Source organism: Bombus affinis, chromosome 9, assembly GCF_024516045.1.
Source record: "Bombus affinis isolate iyBomAffi1 chromosome 9, iyBomAffi1.2, whole genome shotgun sequence".
NCBI lineage: Eukaryota > Metazoa > Arthropoda > Insecta > Hymenoptera > Apidae > Bombus > Bombus affinis.
In genome coordinates, this window is record NC_066352.1 from 81311 (window position 1) to 98598 (window position 17288).

The 17288-nt window shown below is 41.6% G+C and overlaps 1 protein-coding gene across 12 annotated transcripts; it reads right to left on the minus strand.

The window, feature by feature from the left end:
* Positions 1 to 3104: 3104 nt before the first annotated feature.
* LOC126920795 (uncharacterized) lies at positions 3105 to 6645 on the minus strand. 12 transcript variants are annotated; one of them, XR_007712100.1, is made up of 6 exons: positions 5113 to 6645; positions 4370 to 4449; positions 4198 to 4297; positions 4039 to 4110; positions 3889 to 3978; positions 3106 to 3788 (listed from the first exon to the last, which is right to left on the minus strand). XR_007712100.1 is itself a non-coding variant. In XM_050731556.1 (5 exons), the coding sequence occupies exons 1-5, from the start codon at positions 5589 to 5591 to the stop codon at positions 3682 to 3684; spliced, it is 411 nt and encodes a 136-aa protein (XP_050587513.1). In that variant the 5' UTR covers positions 5592 to 6645; the 3' UTR covers positions 3105 to 3681. The 12 variants fall into 12 exon arrangements, 4 of the variants coding, with proteins under 4 accessions (XP_050587513.1, XP_050587511.1, XP_050587514.1 ...); XM_050731556.1 differs by lacking the exon at positions 4039 to 4110 and having other exon boundaries at positions 3105 to 3788; positions 4198 to 4315; positions 5576 to 6645; XM_050731554.1 differs by lacking the exon at positions 4039 to 4110 and having other exon boundaries at positions 3105 to 3788; positions 4198 to 4315; positions 5381 to 6645.
* Positions 6646 to 17288: the final 10643 nt, after the last annotated feature.

Here is a 17288-nt window from a genome sequence, read left to right on the forward strand (position 1 = left end):
GTTACTTTCCATGTAGTTGATGATTCCCTGCTGATCAATCAAGACGGAATCTTAGGTTCCGAATTTTTTGCAAAATACAGAGCCCGTTTGGATTACGGGCAAAAACATATCAAATGGGGGGATATCTACATCCCGTTTGATACAAAAGAAAAGATAATTGTGCCGAAACGAAGTTCGGTACCCTGTACCATAAATATCGCAAATCCGGAGGAAAATGAGGGATTCATCCCCAAAATCGAACCGATTAAGGGAGTCTATTTCGGAAATGCGGTCGTGAAAAACCATAAGGGACGTGGTTATTTAAGAATAATTAATACCACCTCGAGGGATTACGAATTTACCGTACCCACAATAGTAATAAAAAAATTTGCAACTCCTACTCCGCCCTCTCATACTACGTGCAACGCCGTTTCAGCATCTGAGGGAAATAGGTTCGACAAAATAATGGAATTATTGCGACTAGAGCATTTAAATGAAGAAGAAAAGAGGAACGTCGAAGCGCTAATACGGAAGAATCAAGATAGATTTCATCTCCCAGGGGAGACACTAGAAGGAACAGACGTTTTACAACACAAAATTGCTACCACAGATGAGATACCGATCAATGTTAAACAATACCGGTATCCTCCCGTACATCAGGAAGAAATAAACCGCCAGATTCAAGAACTACTAGAAACGGACGTTGTGGAATCATCGACATCTCCGTATAACTCCCCATTATGGATCGTGCCGAAGAAACCGGACTCTCAAGGTAATAAACGATGGAGAATGGTTATTGATTACAGGAAACTAAATGACAAAACAATAGGCGATGCCTATCCACTACCCAATATCACTGAAATATTGGACCAATTGGGAAGTGCGAAATACTTTTCCACGTTCGATCTAGCATCTGGGTTCCACCAAATCCGTATGTCATCGAAAGATGCCCACAAAACTGCATTCTCGACGCCATATGGTCATTTTCAGTTCAAACGAATGCCTTTCGGACTGAAAAATGCACCAGCAACGTTCCAGCGGTTGATGAATTCGATACTGTCAGGGTTGCAAGGAATAGAGCTGTTCGTTTATCTGGATGATATAGTAATTTATTCCACATCCATTCACGAACATGAGATTAAATTTAATCGACTTATGGACAGATTACGGAGAGCTAAATTGCAACTGCAACCGGACAAGTGCGAATTCTTACGGCACGAAGTAAAATATTTGGGACATGTAATCAGTGAGAATGGAGTTAAACCTGACCCAAAGAAAATCGAGGCAGTTTCAAACTTTCCACGGCCAAGGAAATCAAAAAATGTTAAACAATTTTTGGGATTAGCTGGATATTACCGAAGGTTCATACCCAATTTCTCCAAGGTTGCGAAACCATTGACGCAATTACTAAAAAAGGACGTTGCGTTCAAGTGGACGGAAAACCAAGAAGATGCATTCAACACCTTGAAAACAGCCCTTATAACAGAACCCATTTTGCAGTACCCGGACTTCTCTCAACCATTCAATCTCACGACAGACGCATCTGGATATGCCGTGGGCGGCGTACTAAGCCAAGGACCTATCGGAAAAGACCTACCGATCGCATACGCCTCAAGATTATTGAACCCCGCCGAACAAAATTATTCCACGATAGAAAAGAAATGCCTAGCGATCGTTTACAGCGCAATGCACTTCCGACCGTATTTGTACGGGAGAAAATTCACCATTATAACCGATCATAAACCTCTGGTGTGGATGCATTCTATCAAAGATCCTACTTCAAGAATTTGGAAGTGGAAACTAAAATTGGCGGATTTCGAATTCGACATTATACACAAAGAAGGTAAGGCAAACGCGAATGCAGACGCCTTATCTAGAAACCCCCCTGAGGTTTGTTTGCCAATCAGGAAAAGGGAGGAAGATTCACCGAGTCGATATCCCGCACCCAAGAGATTTGAACTAGACACACTAACCGAAGACTCCCCCACGTTTGAAGTTAAACCACGCGAACTATCGCAACACAATAGACCAGGAAAACAAGAAAAAATTTCCATTCGAAAACACGTCACCATAGAAGAAACACCCACAAAACATTTTGACCACGCATTAGCCGAAATCGACGTAAACACAGACGAGGAAACAATCACTCAAGAGATAACCGACATCGATAAAACGAATGAAGAAGAACCCCCTATAACAATTTCCGAACCAATTCAGCAACAAGGAAAGGACGCAATGCCTGCGGTACTTTCAGAGCTAAGAATCTTGGAAACGCGAGACTCGATTACGAGAGTAAACGACCATAGAATAATATTCGTCGATATACATGGCACTCCGATAGATAAAGGGGCCTTAGAAATGAAGGAAGCAGGAAAACTGCCGTATTATAGAGATTTAATGTTGGGAAGAGTAATATTGAATCAAGATTCCGGAAAATACATCGTGTCCCTACCCGTAAAGGAAGATCGAAACTCTCCAATAACGCCAGAAAATATATCGAACTCATTGAAATCTTTACTGGATGTGGTAAAAGAAAACCAATTAACGTCCTTTAGCATCAGCAAAACAAACCTGGAAGAAATACCTTGGCGATATACAATCAGGAAACTGAAAGAAGTATTCATGGGAGAAACCATAGCTATTACCATCTGTACCGGGGAAATAATTATCCCACCGGTGGAAGCGCGAAGCAACATAATAGGAGAAAAGCACGAATCACCTGTAGCAGGACATAAGGGAGTAACAAAAACTTACCAAAGAGTACGACAATACTACTATTGGAAAACCATGAAGAAAGAAATCCAGGAATACGTGAGAACATGCAAAGAATGCCAATTGAAAAAGTTAACCAGAATAAAAACAAGGCAACCCATGGTGCTCACAGACACACCAGGTAAAGCGTTCGATAAAATTAGTATGGATATCGTCGGTCCATTACCACAGACACAAAAGGGAAATAAATACATATTAACCATCCAAGACTTACTGACAAAATATTCAATCGGGATCCCGATGGCAGGAATCTCTTCGGCCGAGATAGCTGACGTTTTCGTAAAACAATTCATTTGCCGATTCGGTTCACCGAGGGCTATCCTTACTGATCGGGGAGCAAATTTTACATCCTCGCTGATGAAAAAAGTAGCAAAAAGATTTCGCATAAAAAGGTATACCACGTCAGCATACCATCCACAAAGCAACGGCTCCATCGAAAGATCTCACCACGTATTAACTGAATACCTCAACCTGTACATCGAAAATTCCAGAAACTGGGACGAATGGGTGGAATTAGCCATGTTCTCCTACAATACCTCCGTACACGAAGGAACAAAATTCTCCCCACACGAACTAGTCTTTGGGCACTTAGCCAGAGAACCTACTGGCGAGATGATAACCGAGGAGAATATGGAACCAACATATGCAGAGTATCTCAGAGACCTGTTCGATAAAATCGTCACCGTTCAACAAATGGCAAGAGAAAATCTGATAAAATCCAAATTAAAGTCAAAAGAATACTATGGCAGACAAATCAACCCGCAAAATTTCAAAATAGGAGATCTAGTATATCTATTAAAGGAACCCAGAAGAGGAAAATTTTCCGACCAATATTCGGGACCGCATAAAGTGTTGGAAATTTTAGAAAACCAAAACGTCATGATTGAAGTGAAAAGGATTCCGCGAACAGTGCACTTAAATAAGTTAAAATTAGCGCATAACCGAAATAAACAATAAACGAAACGTTTTCAGAAGGTAACACAGTACAGTAGTATGTAGTGTAGTGCTGCTCGTCGAATAATGCGGATAATGGAAACCTAAAAAGAAAAGGAAATTACTATGTACTTTCTAAACATTACTCAAATATAAAATGTATTAATTCAATAAAGTGATTAAAACGGTGAAAGTGAAAAGTACCTTGTGAACAATTAACTATTGTAAAAGGAAGTGTATATGTAAAGACAGGCCATAAGCCCATATTCGTAAAACATAACGTATGACAGCCATCTGAAACAAATGGAAGAATTAACCTCAATTACCTTAATACAAAATATAATAGTACTAAACGATTATAACAATATCGTGGTTAAACCAAAGTAAGTGCGACACTGCTTGTCGAATAGTGCAGATAGTGGAAACCTAAAAACAAAAGAAAGATTACTATTTGCGTTCTATAAAACGTGTTAATTCAATAACATAATTAAAGGCAGTGAAAGTAAAAAGTACCTAGTCCACAACTAATCATTGTAGAAGGAAGTGTACATGCAGGAATTCCACAGAGATAAATTATGGATCCACTCCGTAGAACATAAAATACGACTGCCAGCTGAAACGAATGCAAGAACTGGCCTCAATTGCCTTGACATATATGAAAAGAAATTATACTATTAAAACTTACAACAAGATTGCCAATTACGTCGGGTAGGTGTCTTGCTTGAGCGACGTAGCGTGTAGACTTGGAGAATAAAGACGAAGTAACTATGAACAGTAATAATATAGTTTACAAGTTCTAATCTATAATACATGAATTAGTCTCCACTTACATTACACGATTATTATTATACCTCACATATAGAAACAGATTTGTAATGCACAATAGCGGTCGCTCACACAATGCACTACGTGCATATTGAATTAATTAACTAAATGATATGTTTATACTCACAAATATAGGATGAATAAAGGTATCTGTAGTAAGTATTTTGAATATAATGAAAACCGGATGATGCCTTACACACGGTAACGCAGCATCGAAGGAATAGGATTTGAGAAACTACAAACGGTAATAATTCAATAAACAAGTTTTAACCAATAATACATAGATTAGCTCAAAAAATTATACTATACAAATATGAAATAATAATAAATCACATGTACTAAGTAACAACAGATTAATAGGGAAGATATAGAAATAGCTAATAAAATAGAAATAGGCTAGAAATTAATCAAGATAGATTAGCCGAGCATTAATAATTAAACATAATTAAAATTAGGAATTATCATATTGTGTTAAGCTATTACAGCATTACTATATCAAATTACGTATAAAGAAATAAGGTTATACTACACAGTGGTGACTGGTGACACTATGCACGCATTAGATTAAACCAATTAAACAAAAGCTACATAAATATAAACTACCTTATAATTAAACAGTGAAACGATTCTATTAGTAATTAATATTTTCGACAACGATATAATCCACACGCTATTACATTAAAATAACACACAGTATATATACACATATTACAACAAATACAAAACAATGTTAAATTAAACATACACATTATGACGAACACAAAACAACACCGTTGACACTTCACTAGAACGGAGTTGAAACTAAGTAACAAAACAATTATTACAATATCAAACAAATTTACAAAACACCACACTCTTATTTAAGACGTACACAAACATCCATTTTGGAAATCCGTCGCGAGCGTGAAGCAGTTCTCACGCATGCGCAATGAACTACATGCAATAATTATACACACTAAAATAAATACAGAATAATATTATTCCCACTTCAATTATACGTCAACTGCTAAAATAAAGTCACAAATAATTAACAAATAAATAACAAAACCGCATGAATAAAATTCACCATATACTAGAGACATTCATGAACGGCCATCTTAGATTGTCACGAATAGGGAATAGTCCTTACGCACGCGCAATGAAACACATATACATAAATAATATTAATTTTATTTGAATTACACGTCACCTACTAAAATAAAGTTAAAAATAATTAACAGATAGATAATTAATTCGATATTGGCAAAAGTCACCACATATTAGGGACATCCACCACCAATCAACGCATGTATGTAGTAACTTTAATACCTTACAAATAAATTATATTTCTAATAAAAAAATAATAAAAAGACGGGTACGATAATCTAGACTTAGGCTATCGCGACCCATACGAAGACCCTCCAACACGTTTTTATGCACACAAATTCAAAGAGCGCGTTGTAGATTGTGTGAAATACAAATAACAAAACTCCAACCCGCGATATTTTGTCTGCAATGCATAAATGTCAATCTTAACACGACACAATAACCCCAAAGAAATCTTTTGATGTAAGGAATTGTAGTTCGCGCTGTTGCCCGTTAGGATGGACCAACAACCAATCGCAACTACATCTGCTACGATCAGTCAAATTTCCTTCGGAAATTTGAACACCAAGGGCGGGGGTGTCACGTCCCGCGTTCCGCACGTGACGCCACGAACCAATAACTTATGAATAATTAAACACGACCAATAATAATAAATTAACTAATAACTAACCAATCAAAATAAAAAGAATTATACGACAGACAATCAAAATGAAATAAATGAATCAATAAGAAGAAACACTACAACCAATCAGCAATGACATATAAAATACAAATAAAATGAAATAATTAAATGAACCAATAAATAAAACAAGCCGCGATTCAAATGTATGAGATTTCTCTGCGAAAACACATGTATATACACACACGTGTATGCATATCTGTGTGTGTGACCTACTTCGTGAATCTGAATAATTGGTAATCTAATAAAATAAACAAAAGAAATAAAATATACTACACTACATCAGCATTCTAATAAAAGTGAAAATTGTATACAAGATTGCCCTGCGACACACACATATATAGATATACACATGCGTACGCGTATCTTTGGGAAAATTCATAATATATATATATTATGAATTTATATATATGTATGTATACGTTATTAAACCATTAAAACGCAAAGAAATAAATATATAGATTTACATTTCTACGAACCTAGAGAATTATATGCGAAATCCACATTATGGAATATTCAACCAATTAACGATCCGAGAAACAATGAGAATAACAATACGCGCACATATACATATGCATATATATATTTTACATAATGGAAAATTACATTGTGAAATGTATATATATATATACACATATTATTATATCGAACAACTACTCATCTAATATACAAAACCACCTTGTAAAAATTACATTACTGAACATTCAACTAAACCAACTGAAGATTTAGTATAAGAATATATAATAATATAATAATATATATATATACATAGATATGTGAAATAGCGTTGTATATAACCGGAAACAATACAAATGTCACACGACTTCTTCAACAACTTCGACTCTTCGTTCCTGCCGACAACACCTCACACGATGACTGTGTCACGTAAAATAAAAAGCAGGAGGCTCGAACGAAAAGAAAAAATTGAGATAACAAAAAAAAACGAGAGAATTTATTTCTGAATTTACACTGACTGCGATTTTGTTCTGAGCTCCAGCCGTGATTTTCCAAGACTGAAGCTCTTACAATTTGACTTTCGGTAACATCTGTTTCTTCTTTGTTTGTCATCCCTCAATATCCCCACTACCCTGTAGGCGTACGTGACCGTTGTCACACTTCTAGGACATTCGGTGGAAGGACCGTTAGGATACAGATGACTCATTAGGCACTTCGGCGATATACATTGTCGCCAAGGCCGCCACATCTCTATCTCCATCATCGGTCCATCGGATTTGAAGTATGCCGATCGTGACAACTGCGTCTTCTAGGGCCACTTACGGATTCTTTACAATTCTTCTTCTTCTTGCACTGAAATATCATATGCAGTGAATAAAATACGAAAGAAGCAGGATGAACTAAATAAAAGAAATCATAACAAGATACACACCGAATAATACCGTAATAGTAGAAGGCATGTAAATATAAAACCGGAATTTTTGAATAGAAAAATGCACCTTTATTGTACGATAATTATACGTTCTATAGGTAACACCATAAAACGTTATACGTTATAACGTAACACCATGTAACGTTATATGTTAATACGTAACACTGTATAACGTTATACGTTATGTGGTAATACTATATAACGTTATACGTTATAACGTAACTATATACAGCGTTATACGTTATATGATAATACTATATAACGTTATACGTTATAACGTAAGAATATACATCGCTATACGTTATTGCGTAATAGTATATAACGTTATACGCCATGTGGTAATACTATATAACGTTATACGTTATAACATAACACTATATGACGTTATACGTTATATGGTACTACTATATTTTAATAAATAAATAAAAAAAAAAAAACATGCAGTTTTTCCCTTCCCTTAGAATACAGAAATCTATACCTCTTCTTGCAACAGATCTAATGGAAAATAGATTTCTTTTCATACCTGGTACATACAAAACATCGTTCATTGTACATGCTACCCATTTGCCGTCCACAAAAGTCTCTACCTTGATTTTTCCTTTGCCGTACGCATCCATGAACGTACCATCGCCGATTTCTATCTTCACCGTGTTATCGAATTTTTCGAAGACGCTGAACCATTCTTGTCGTCCTGTCATGTGATTCGTAGCTCCTGAGTCGATTATCCAAGCATCATGGTTTGTCACTTGTATCGTTGAGGTGCTTCCTAATAGACCAATTCCGCTGTGATCTCGATTTTCATTTCTGGGTTCCTGGTTGTCTCTGCTGTTGTTTCCTTTCTTATTTTTTTGCTGGTGTGGCCTTTCCTTTTGCATGTAAAGCATCTAAAGCAATCCTTCTTTAGATGGCCAACTTTTCCACAGTTGAAACAGCTTGGTCCTTGTTTCTCGTATTCACGTTTGCTTGACTGCTTCTGCTGTTCCCTTTTATAATTGTTACCTTTTGTTACCAGCGCCACCGATGTTTCCTGGTCGTCTTTCTTCCATCTGATTTCTTCCGCCATCAGCCTGATACTAAGCCTGTCTAAAGTCTTCTTTTCTTCTTCCACCGAATCCCACGCACTGTGAAAATGGTCAAATTTGTTCGGTAACACCGATGAAATGCGTGTTATCAGCATTTTCTCGCCAATTTCACTCCCAAGAGTTTTCATCTTCGCTGCTATCAATTCCAACTTTGATAAGTTGTAAGATACATTTTCAGATTCTTCCCATTTAAAATTGAAGAACTGCTTCTTACTTAGAATCTCATCCGACTTCATGTCATATACTGTATTCAACTTTTTCCACATTTCATGTGCTGTTCTTTTTTTTTTTTTTTTTTGCGTGGGGAGGGGAAAATGCTATTACGCATGCCCAGTGACCCGCATCACTGGGTTATGTGGGAGTCGGTCGGATGTCGTTGCCATACCCATTAAAAACCCCTCCTCCTTCTTCCTCCGCTTGGGGGGCAGACAACCCCGGTAAAACCTGTCGGCAGTCATCAGGGTTATCCTTTCGTGCCCCGTAGTATCTACTTCTTCGGGCCGTTACTGCTCATGTCGTCCTCTTAGCCAGTTCAGAATACTGGGCTGGTCTCCTTCTGCGGTTTTTCGTTGTTTCATGTTCTTGCCCTCATTGCTCCGCGTAGTTGTTGTTTCGCTCGTTCTCCTCCTTGCTTCTTCCCAGGCCCTCGCTGTCACCCTCCTGTGATACATGACGGTCTTGCAGAATTGCCTAAATTTATTCCAGCTCTCGTCCTTGGCGGTCACCGTGGCGATCAGATTGCCCACGTCTATCTTCCCGCCCAGAGCGTTCTCCAGCTCGATCCTTCTGTCCGTCCACTTCGGGCACGCGAAGAGGGCGTGCTCTGCATCGTCGTTCGGGTCTCCACAGTCGAGACAGTTGCTGTCGCTGTCCCTGCCAATCCTTTTCCTATAGACACCGAAGCTCCCATGCCCGGTTAGCAGCTGCATGGTGTGGTGATCTATGTCCATCTTCTTTTTGGTAAATAACAGCGCACTCGGTATTAGCTTCTTTGTGATATTTTCTTTTTTGTAGTTGTTCCACTCCTTCTGCCAGTCCTCTTGGGCCTTCTTGCGAATCGCCTCCAGTTCCTCCTTCAGCTTGCAGTCGTCATCCGTGCCACTCCTGGGCCCATGGATCTTGTTCCTCTCGTAGGTCTCTCCGAGCATCTTTATCTTTATGTAAATCGGGAGATTCCCGGTCAACACGCAAAGTGCCGCGTGGGAGACGGTATGGTATGCCGTCGTTGTTATGCACAGGGCCGTTCGTTGTGCACGTTTCAGCTTTTTCCTGTTCTTATCGGTATTCGCTGCTCTAGCCCACACCGGTGCTCCGTAAGTTACGATGGACTCCCACACATTGTAGTAGAGCCTACGAGCCAAGCTGGGCGGCCCGTTGATGTTGGGTAGAATTCCCCTAAGTGCTCCTATTAACTTGTCGGCTCTGTTACACACCATCTCGATATGCGCACCGAACCTCCGACTGGAGTCAATGACGACTCCGAGATACCTGATGCGATCGACCGTTTCGATGTCCGAGGAGCCCAACCTGAGTTTCACCACTCTCGGCACTCGCAAGCTTGTGATGAACATGACCTCCGTCTTTTCTCTCGCCAGGGTGAGCCCGACACTCGTGCACCAGTCGTTGGCGATCCTTAGCATCGTGTTGACCTTGGCGGAGGCCTCTTCGTTCCTCCCGACGGAGCATGTGATGGCCAGATCATCCGCGAAGGCGGTTGCTCTGACCATTGGCATGTTGTCGAGTCTCTCGAGCAACCGGTCGTATACCAAGTTCCACAGGAATGGTCCGAGGATGGATCCCTGCGGGACTCCCGCCGCCACCTCGTGCTCCACCGTGCCGTGCTGGTTGCTCACGATGATCCTCCTTCCGGATAGGTAACTGCCGATTAGCCTTTTGACCTTCCATGGCAGCTTCCTCTTGTCAAATTCCTCGTATATGCTCTTCCAGCTGAGCGAGTTGAAGGCATTGCTAATATCTAGGGTGATCATCACGCATACTACCTTCTTCTGTCTGCAGATGTTGGCAAACTTCATCACCTGCGTGATGGCGTCTACCGTACTCCTCTTCTTTCTGAAGCCATATTGCCTCCGATGGAACGGGTCCATTCCGATGCATCTCTCGATGATCTTCTTAAAGCATTTTTCCCAGATCTTGCTCATGGTTGGGAGTATGCTTATCGGCCGGCACGCGTTAGGGAGACTGGGATCCTTACCCGGTTTCCTTAGCAGCATTACTCTGGCCGTCTTCCAGCAGACTGGGATCCTTCCTGATTCAGTGATGCCGTTGAACGCCCTTGTCACGAGTTCGCTCCTGCGACTCGCTACCAGCTTCGCGATCTCGCCCGGCACGCCATCGACTCCTGCAGCCTTCTTGGTGTTCATTCTTCCGGCGGCATCGACGACATCGCCTTCGCCGATGGCGACGCTGAGGCTAATATCTCCTTCTTCTTCGGTCTCTGCCTCTTCGCGGCCCTCATAATGGGGGGGTCCGTGTCCCAAGGTGAATAGCCTCTGTAGGACTGCCTTCACCATGTCGATCGGCATGTCGTTGGTTGGTCCCTTGCTTTTACATATCTTCATGACCGTGCGATAGGGTTTGCCCCAAGGGTCGCTCTCCAGTATCTTGCAGTATTCTGCCCAGGCTGTTTTTTTGCTGCGGGCGATCTCCTTTTTTAATTGCCTTCGGATCTCCTTGTAGGCGTTGACGAGGGGCTCGGTGTTGCCGGCGTTCTTCTTCCTTTCTCTCGTCACCTTCCTGAGCGCTTTGTGCGCCTGCGCTCTCAGTTCCGCGATCATCGGGTTCCACCAGTAGTTCGCGTACTTGCGGGTCGCCGCACAGTTCGACTTCCTTAGCATCCCTTCGCACGTACCTTCGATGCTCTTTTGCAGGGGCTCGGCCCCATCCTCTCCGATAGCCGCGTTGAGGTCTTCCTTCTTCAGTGTGTCGTCGAATCTGCTCAGGAACTCCTCCGGCGATATGTCCTTGGTCACGTACCTGTAGAACTTCGATACGGTTCGGGTCTTCCTCGCCTTAAACCTGTGGAGCACGTATAGATGGTCCGAGGCCGAGTATTTGTCCAAGACCGCGCTTCCGGCGTGTATCTCGCTGACCTTATTGGATACGCTTATTATGTCGGGGAAGCTCGTCTTCCCGTTCATGAAGAAGGTATACTTTTCCTTGAGCCTCAGTGGAAACACCCGGTGGCTGCTTAGTGCCTCCATTAAGACTCTCCCACTCTTGTCTGTGGTCGATCCTCCCCAACAGGTTGACTTTGCGTTGAAGTCTCCGGCCACGACGACCTTGTCGTGTCTTCTAGCAGCGCTCTTCGTCATAGTCGACAGCGTGTCTATGTATTCGGAGTATGCTAGCACTTTCATGTGCTGTTGTGCAACATAAAAGAAGATCCAACGGTTTCCTTCCTACTGAGGTCACAATTAATTTTCTCGCTAGCCGATCTGCCTTCAAAAATCTTTTACGGGCGATTTCTTTCTCCGCACTGTTACCTAGATGACACAGATTCCCTTCACATACGTTGATCAGGTCGTCATCTTCCTCCAAAAGTGTACGCATGACAAAACGCCACTGGAGCCAGTTTTCTTCGCCACGTAACATCTCGATCTTCGCACTTGCTGGTTCCATTCTAGCACTATCACTTACTTTACTAAGCACAATACTTTGACAATTTATTCACTTCGCGTTGCTATCTTACACTTTACAGCCCTGGGCCCATAACCTGTTGAGGTTATTCGGTATATAAAGAGAGAAAAACGCGTGGATAAAGTGTAAGACACAAAGTATATATTTGACTTAATAATGAAATACAGGAATACAATTTGAGCTGGTCCAGATCCGCACGCTAGCAGTGTTATTTTATGACTGAAAACCCCGAAGCCAACGTCGCCTGTCTACTGTTTATGGTCTGCCTCCCTGCTATTCTTTTGTCTATATGCTGTCGATGGCTTCAGCGCTTGAGAAAGTTAAAAAGACCAGATGTGGAGTTTTCCTAGAAGTGGTGACCACTTCAACACCCTCCCTAAAACTCTACATCCCTACAAACAACAGTTCGCTGTTGAGTGCCGAAGCGTGCAGACGTGTCTCTAGTGCCCAGTGAAGTTCGAAAGTAACACGTGTCACCCAACCGTCGAAAGTGTACACAACGTGCTCCTATCCTCCCAAGTGTTTCCTATCCGACAGAGAGAAGAAAAGCCTACGCACCTAACCCCAACCCGAACCTTGCCCCATAGCCTCACGACTAGTTATTCATATTGAAATAGCTAGCTCGATGATGGCCCAGCAATCACCACCAGGCTCGCCCACGCAAACTTACAACTACCCCGCACTACTCCCCCCGTGGCAGAAGTGCAGCAGATCCCCACGCGCCAACGACGCCAATAAGGCGAAAAAACGCAAAATTGAATCACCAAACACAAACTCAAACCAACAGCAAACAACACAAATCAACACCCACAATAGGTTCGCAATACTAGAATCCTCAAACGACGCCATGGAAATCGCAGACCAGCCGTCAAACCATCACGCACAGAGAAGCCCCCCTCCCCCGCCAATTTTTGTTAATGATGTCATCGACATCCAGACAATGATCAAGTCCTTAGAGAGAGATATCTCCAAAGAGGACTACAACTTGAAGATAACCAACAACAAAGTCAAAATCCTGTCGACGAACCCAGAAGCCTACAGGAAGCTTACCAAGATACTTAGGGCCCTGAACGCCAATTTCCACACCTATCAACTCAAAGAAGAAAGACCCTTTCGGGTGGTGCTACGAAACATCCATCACTCCGCAGACATCGAAGAGCTAAAAACCGAACTATCTAAGCTCGGCCATGAAGTCACCAATGTTAGCAACATAAGGCATAGAGTAACAAAAGACCCGCTATCCCTATTTTTCATCGATTTAAAACAGAAACCCAACAACAAGGAAATCTACAACATCAGCCGCCTAATGAACGCCATCGTAAAATTCGAACCACCGCAAACCAAAAAGGAGATAGTGCAATGCAAAAGGTGCCAAAGATACGGGCACACGCAGAAATACTGCAACCATACCTTCCGCTGCATCAAATGTGCAGGAACACACCCCACCGACCAATGCAGGAAATCACCGGAAACCTCAGCGAAGTGCATCCACTGTCAAGGTGATCATCCTGCCAACTACAAAGGCTGCTCAGCCTACAAAACTCTGTACTCAAACAAGTACCCCAAACTTAGAACAAAAGAGGTAAATTACCAAACACCCAGCTCGCCGAAATTCACCTTTACCCCAATCCCCCCAACCAATCAAACACCCAGCCCTATCAAACTCATCACTCCCTCAAACTCCTATGCCCAAGCGGTACAAGGCACTCGAAATACACCAAATAGCCACAGGGATCCTCCCCAAAATAGTGCCCCCACCTCACCTAATACAGACAACGTCTCTAGACTTGAAAAGCTAATGGAGAAACAATCAGAGCAAATAAACAATTTGCTATCGCTATTAACACTCATCATGGATAAATTAATACGCCCCGACACAAAATAAAACCAAGACGCATAGCTCTGTGGAATGCCAACGGTCTAGCGCAACGCAAACTTGAGCTAGAACTCTTCCTAAAACACCAGCTAATCGACATAATGCTCATATCTGAAACCCACTTCACCGACAAAAACTACCTGAACATAAACGGATACAAGTTCTACCACACCCAACACCCCAGCGGAAAGGCCCACAGCGGCACCGGAATCATAATCAAATCAAACATCAAGCACTACGAACTTCCACCATTCCAGAAAGACTACCTCCAAGCAACAAACGTAGCAATAGAAGACTGTCATGGTACAATCACCACTTCAGCTGTATACTGCCCTCCCAGACACTCCATCGCCAAAGAAGACTTCGACAACTTCCTGGACACCCTGGGCAATAGATTCATAGCCGGAGGAGACTACAACGCTAAACACACCCAATGGGGCAGCGGACTGGTTACAGTAAGAGGCAAAAACCTCCTCAACAGCATAATTACCAACAACCTCAACTACCTTACCACATACGAACCCACACACTGGCCCACCGACACAAACAAAATACCCGATCTCCTTGATTTCCTCATAACTAAAAATATCTCGTCAATACACGTCCAAATCAATTCCTCGGCTGATCTCTCCTCTGATCATTCCCCCGTGATAGTAACAGTCAGTTCAACTATCATCGAGAATACACCTAATGGCTCCATTCATAACCAACACACCAACTGGCAGCTCTTTAGAGAAGTCTTTACCCACACAACTTCAGCCTCAACCTCACTAAAAACCAATGAAGAAATCGAAGCAGCCACGGAATACCTAAACGCGAGCATAATAAACGCTATCCGCGTCTCCACACCGGCAAAAACATCCATCAGCAATCACGAATACCCCCAGTACATATTAAAAAAAATAGCAGAAAAACGTAGACTAAGAAGGATATGGCAGACCCATAGAACACCGGAGGACAAACGCAAACTAAACAACGCAACTAGAAAACTATCCAAAACCATAAAAAACTACAATAATGACCGTTTTCACAAATATCTCGCCAGCTTGTCCCCCACAGCCGACTCTAACTACTTACTATGGAAAGCCTCCAGGAAACTCACGCGCCCCCCACAAATAATACCTCCAATCCGCCGCCCGCAGGGTGGATGGGCGCGTAGCCCCATAGAAAAAGCTAACCTATTTGCCAAACACTTGACTGAAGTATTCCAACCTCATTCCTCCATAGCTGCAGCGGACGTCACGAATACCTGCACACTCCCTTCCAAATGTCCCCTCCTATTGAACCCTTCACTTCTGCAAAGATCATAGAAGCAATCAGTCGCCTAAACCCCAAGAAAGCAGCAGGCCACGACCTAATAGGAAATAAAGCAATCAAGGAACTTCCCATAAAAGGGATTGCACTCATCGCATCAATCTTTAACGCCATCCTCCGCTTTGAACACTTTCCTAAGGCGTGGAAAATCTCACTAATCACCCTCATCCCCAAACCTGGTAAACCAATATATGAAACCAGCTCCTATCGCCCAATCAGTCTTTTACCAACCCTGTCTAAACTATTCGAGAGGATGCTCACGAATCGTCTCCTTCCACTCCTAGAAGAATTGAAAACACTCCCAGATCACCAATTCGGCTTCCGAAAACAACACTCAACAGTAGAGCAAATCCACCGCATAACCCACATGATCAGCCAAACCCTTGAAAAGAAAAAATACTGTTCAGCGGTATTCCTAGACATCCAACAGGCATTCGACAAAGTATGGCATGAAGGGCTACTCTACAAGATCAAAAAGATCCTACCCCATCCATACTACTCCATCTTAAAATCCTAGCAAAATCCAAAGCAATTAAAGGAAAAACTAAGAAAATTCTATTGGCTCACGGGCCGACGCTCCAAACTAAACATACAGAACAAAATAACCCTCTACAAGGCCGTAATAAAACCTGTCTCGACCTACGGAATCCAACTATGGGGAACAGCAAGTAATTCCAACATTGAAATACTCCAACGCTTCCAATCGAAAACGCTAAGATCCCTATTAAATGCACCCTGGTATGTTACCAACGAAACAATCCACCGTGACCTCAAGATACCTACAGTCAAAGATGAAATACACAAGTTCAGAAGCGGATATAACACAAGAGTCAACAACCACCACAACCCACTAGTCAACCAACTACTGGACACGACGGACCAGATCCGCAGACTAAAAAGAAAATAAACTCTAGATTAAATCCTTAGTTTCTACTAGAACCAACAATATAAAACTATTATAATCCATGTCATTGTATCACGCCAAACTAAGTCACTGAAAATTCTCAACGAGAATTGATTGTAAATATTCTAATAAATAAATAAAAAAAAAAAAATGATACATGTTTCGATGATTGAGCCGTTAAACGTGACAAAGCGATGGAATTGTTTTGCACAGAAATTCTGGTTCTAAAATTATGTTAGGGATTCTAGGGCGTAATAACATCTTGGAACGCAAAGTTATCGATGTGTCGATGAAAGTTAAGCGAGCTTTATCGAAGCACACGTTTGAGTCTTTGGGCGATTGCTAGGAATACGCGTAATGTTCTTTTCTGTGAGCTGAAAAGTTGAACGACTATAAAAGGCGTTTGTAGAGGATTTCAAAGCGGAAGAAGAGGCAGATTATTTAATACATAATATCTTCCTTTATAATATATCTAATATCCTAATAATTAGATGAACGTAATACAAATGTTTAGAATCAGAAATTATCTGTTTATATAGAGATCTGTTTGATGCAAGATCTAAAATCAATCAAATCGGATTGTATGGATTGTGTATTTGTCTGTGTTAATCCTTTGACGTCGATACCAACGATGTATATAGCGAATGGCGGTTATCAGCCAAGATTATGAGCACGTACGCAAATAGACAAGAATATTTTGCAAGAATGAAATGTCTTGGTATGGTACGCTTTAATCTATCTATCCAAGTCAAAATAAGTATAAAAATCGCGTGGCAATCAACATATTAAAAAAA

Excerpts from the sequence above, each read along its gene's own strand:
- LOC126920795 (XM_050731554.1), bottom strand. The coding sequence starts at position 5,432 with ATGCGTGAGAACTGCTTCACGCTCGCGACGGATTTCCAAAATGGATGT. Across the intron at positions 3,979-4,197 it reads AATGATTAGTTGTGGACTAG|ATGGCTGTCATACGTTATGT; the intron begins GTACTTTTTACT and ends CATTTGTTTCAG. Across the intron at positions 3,789-3,888 it reads AATAGTTAATTGTTCACAAG|GTTTCCATTATCCGCATTAT; the intron begins GTACTTTTCACT and ends TTTTCTTTTTAG.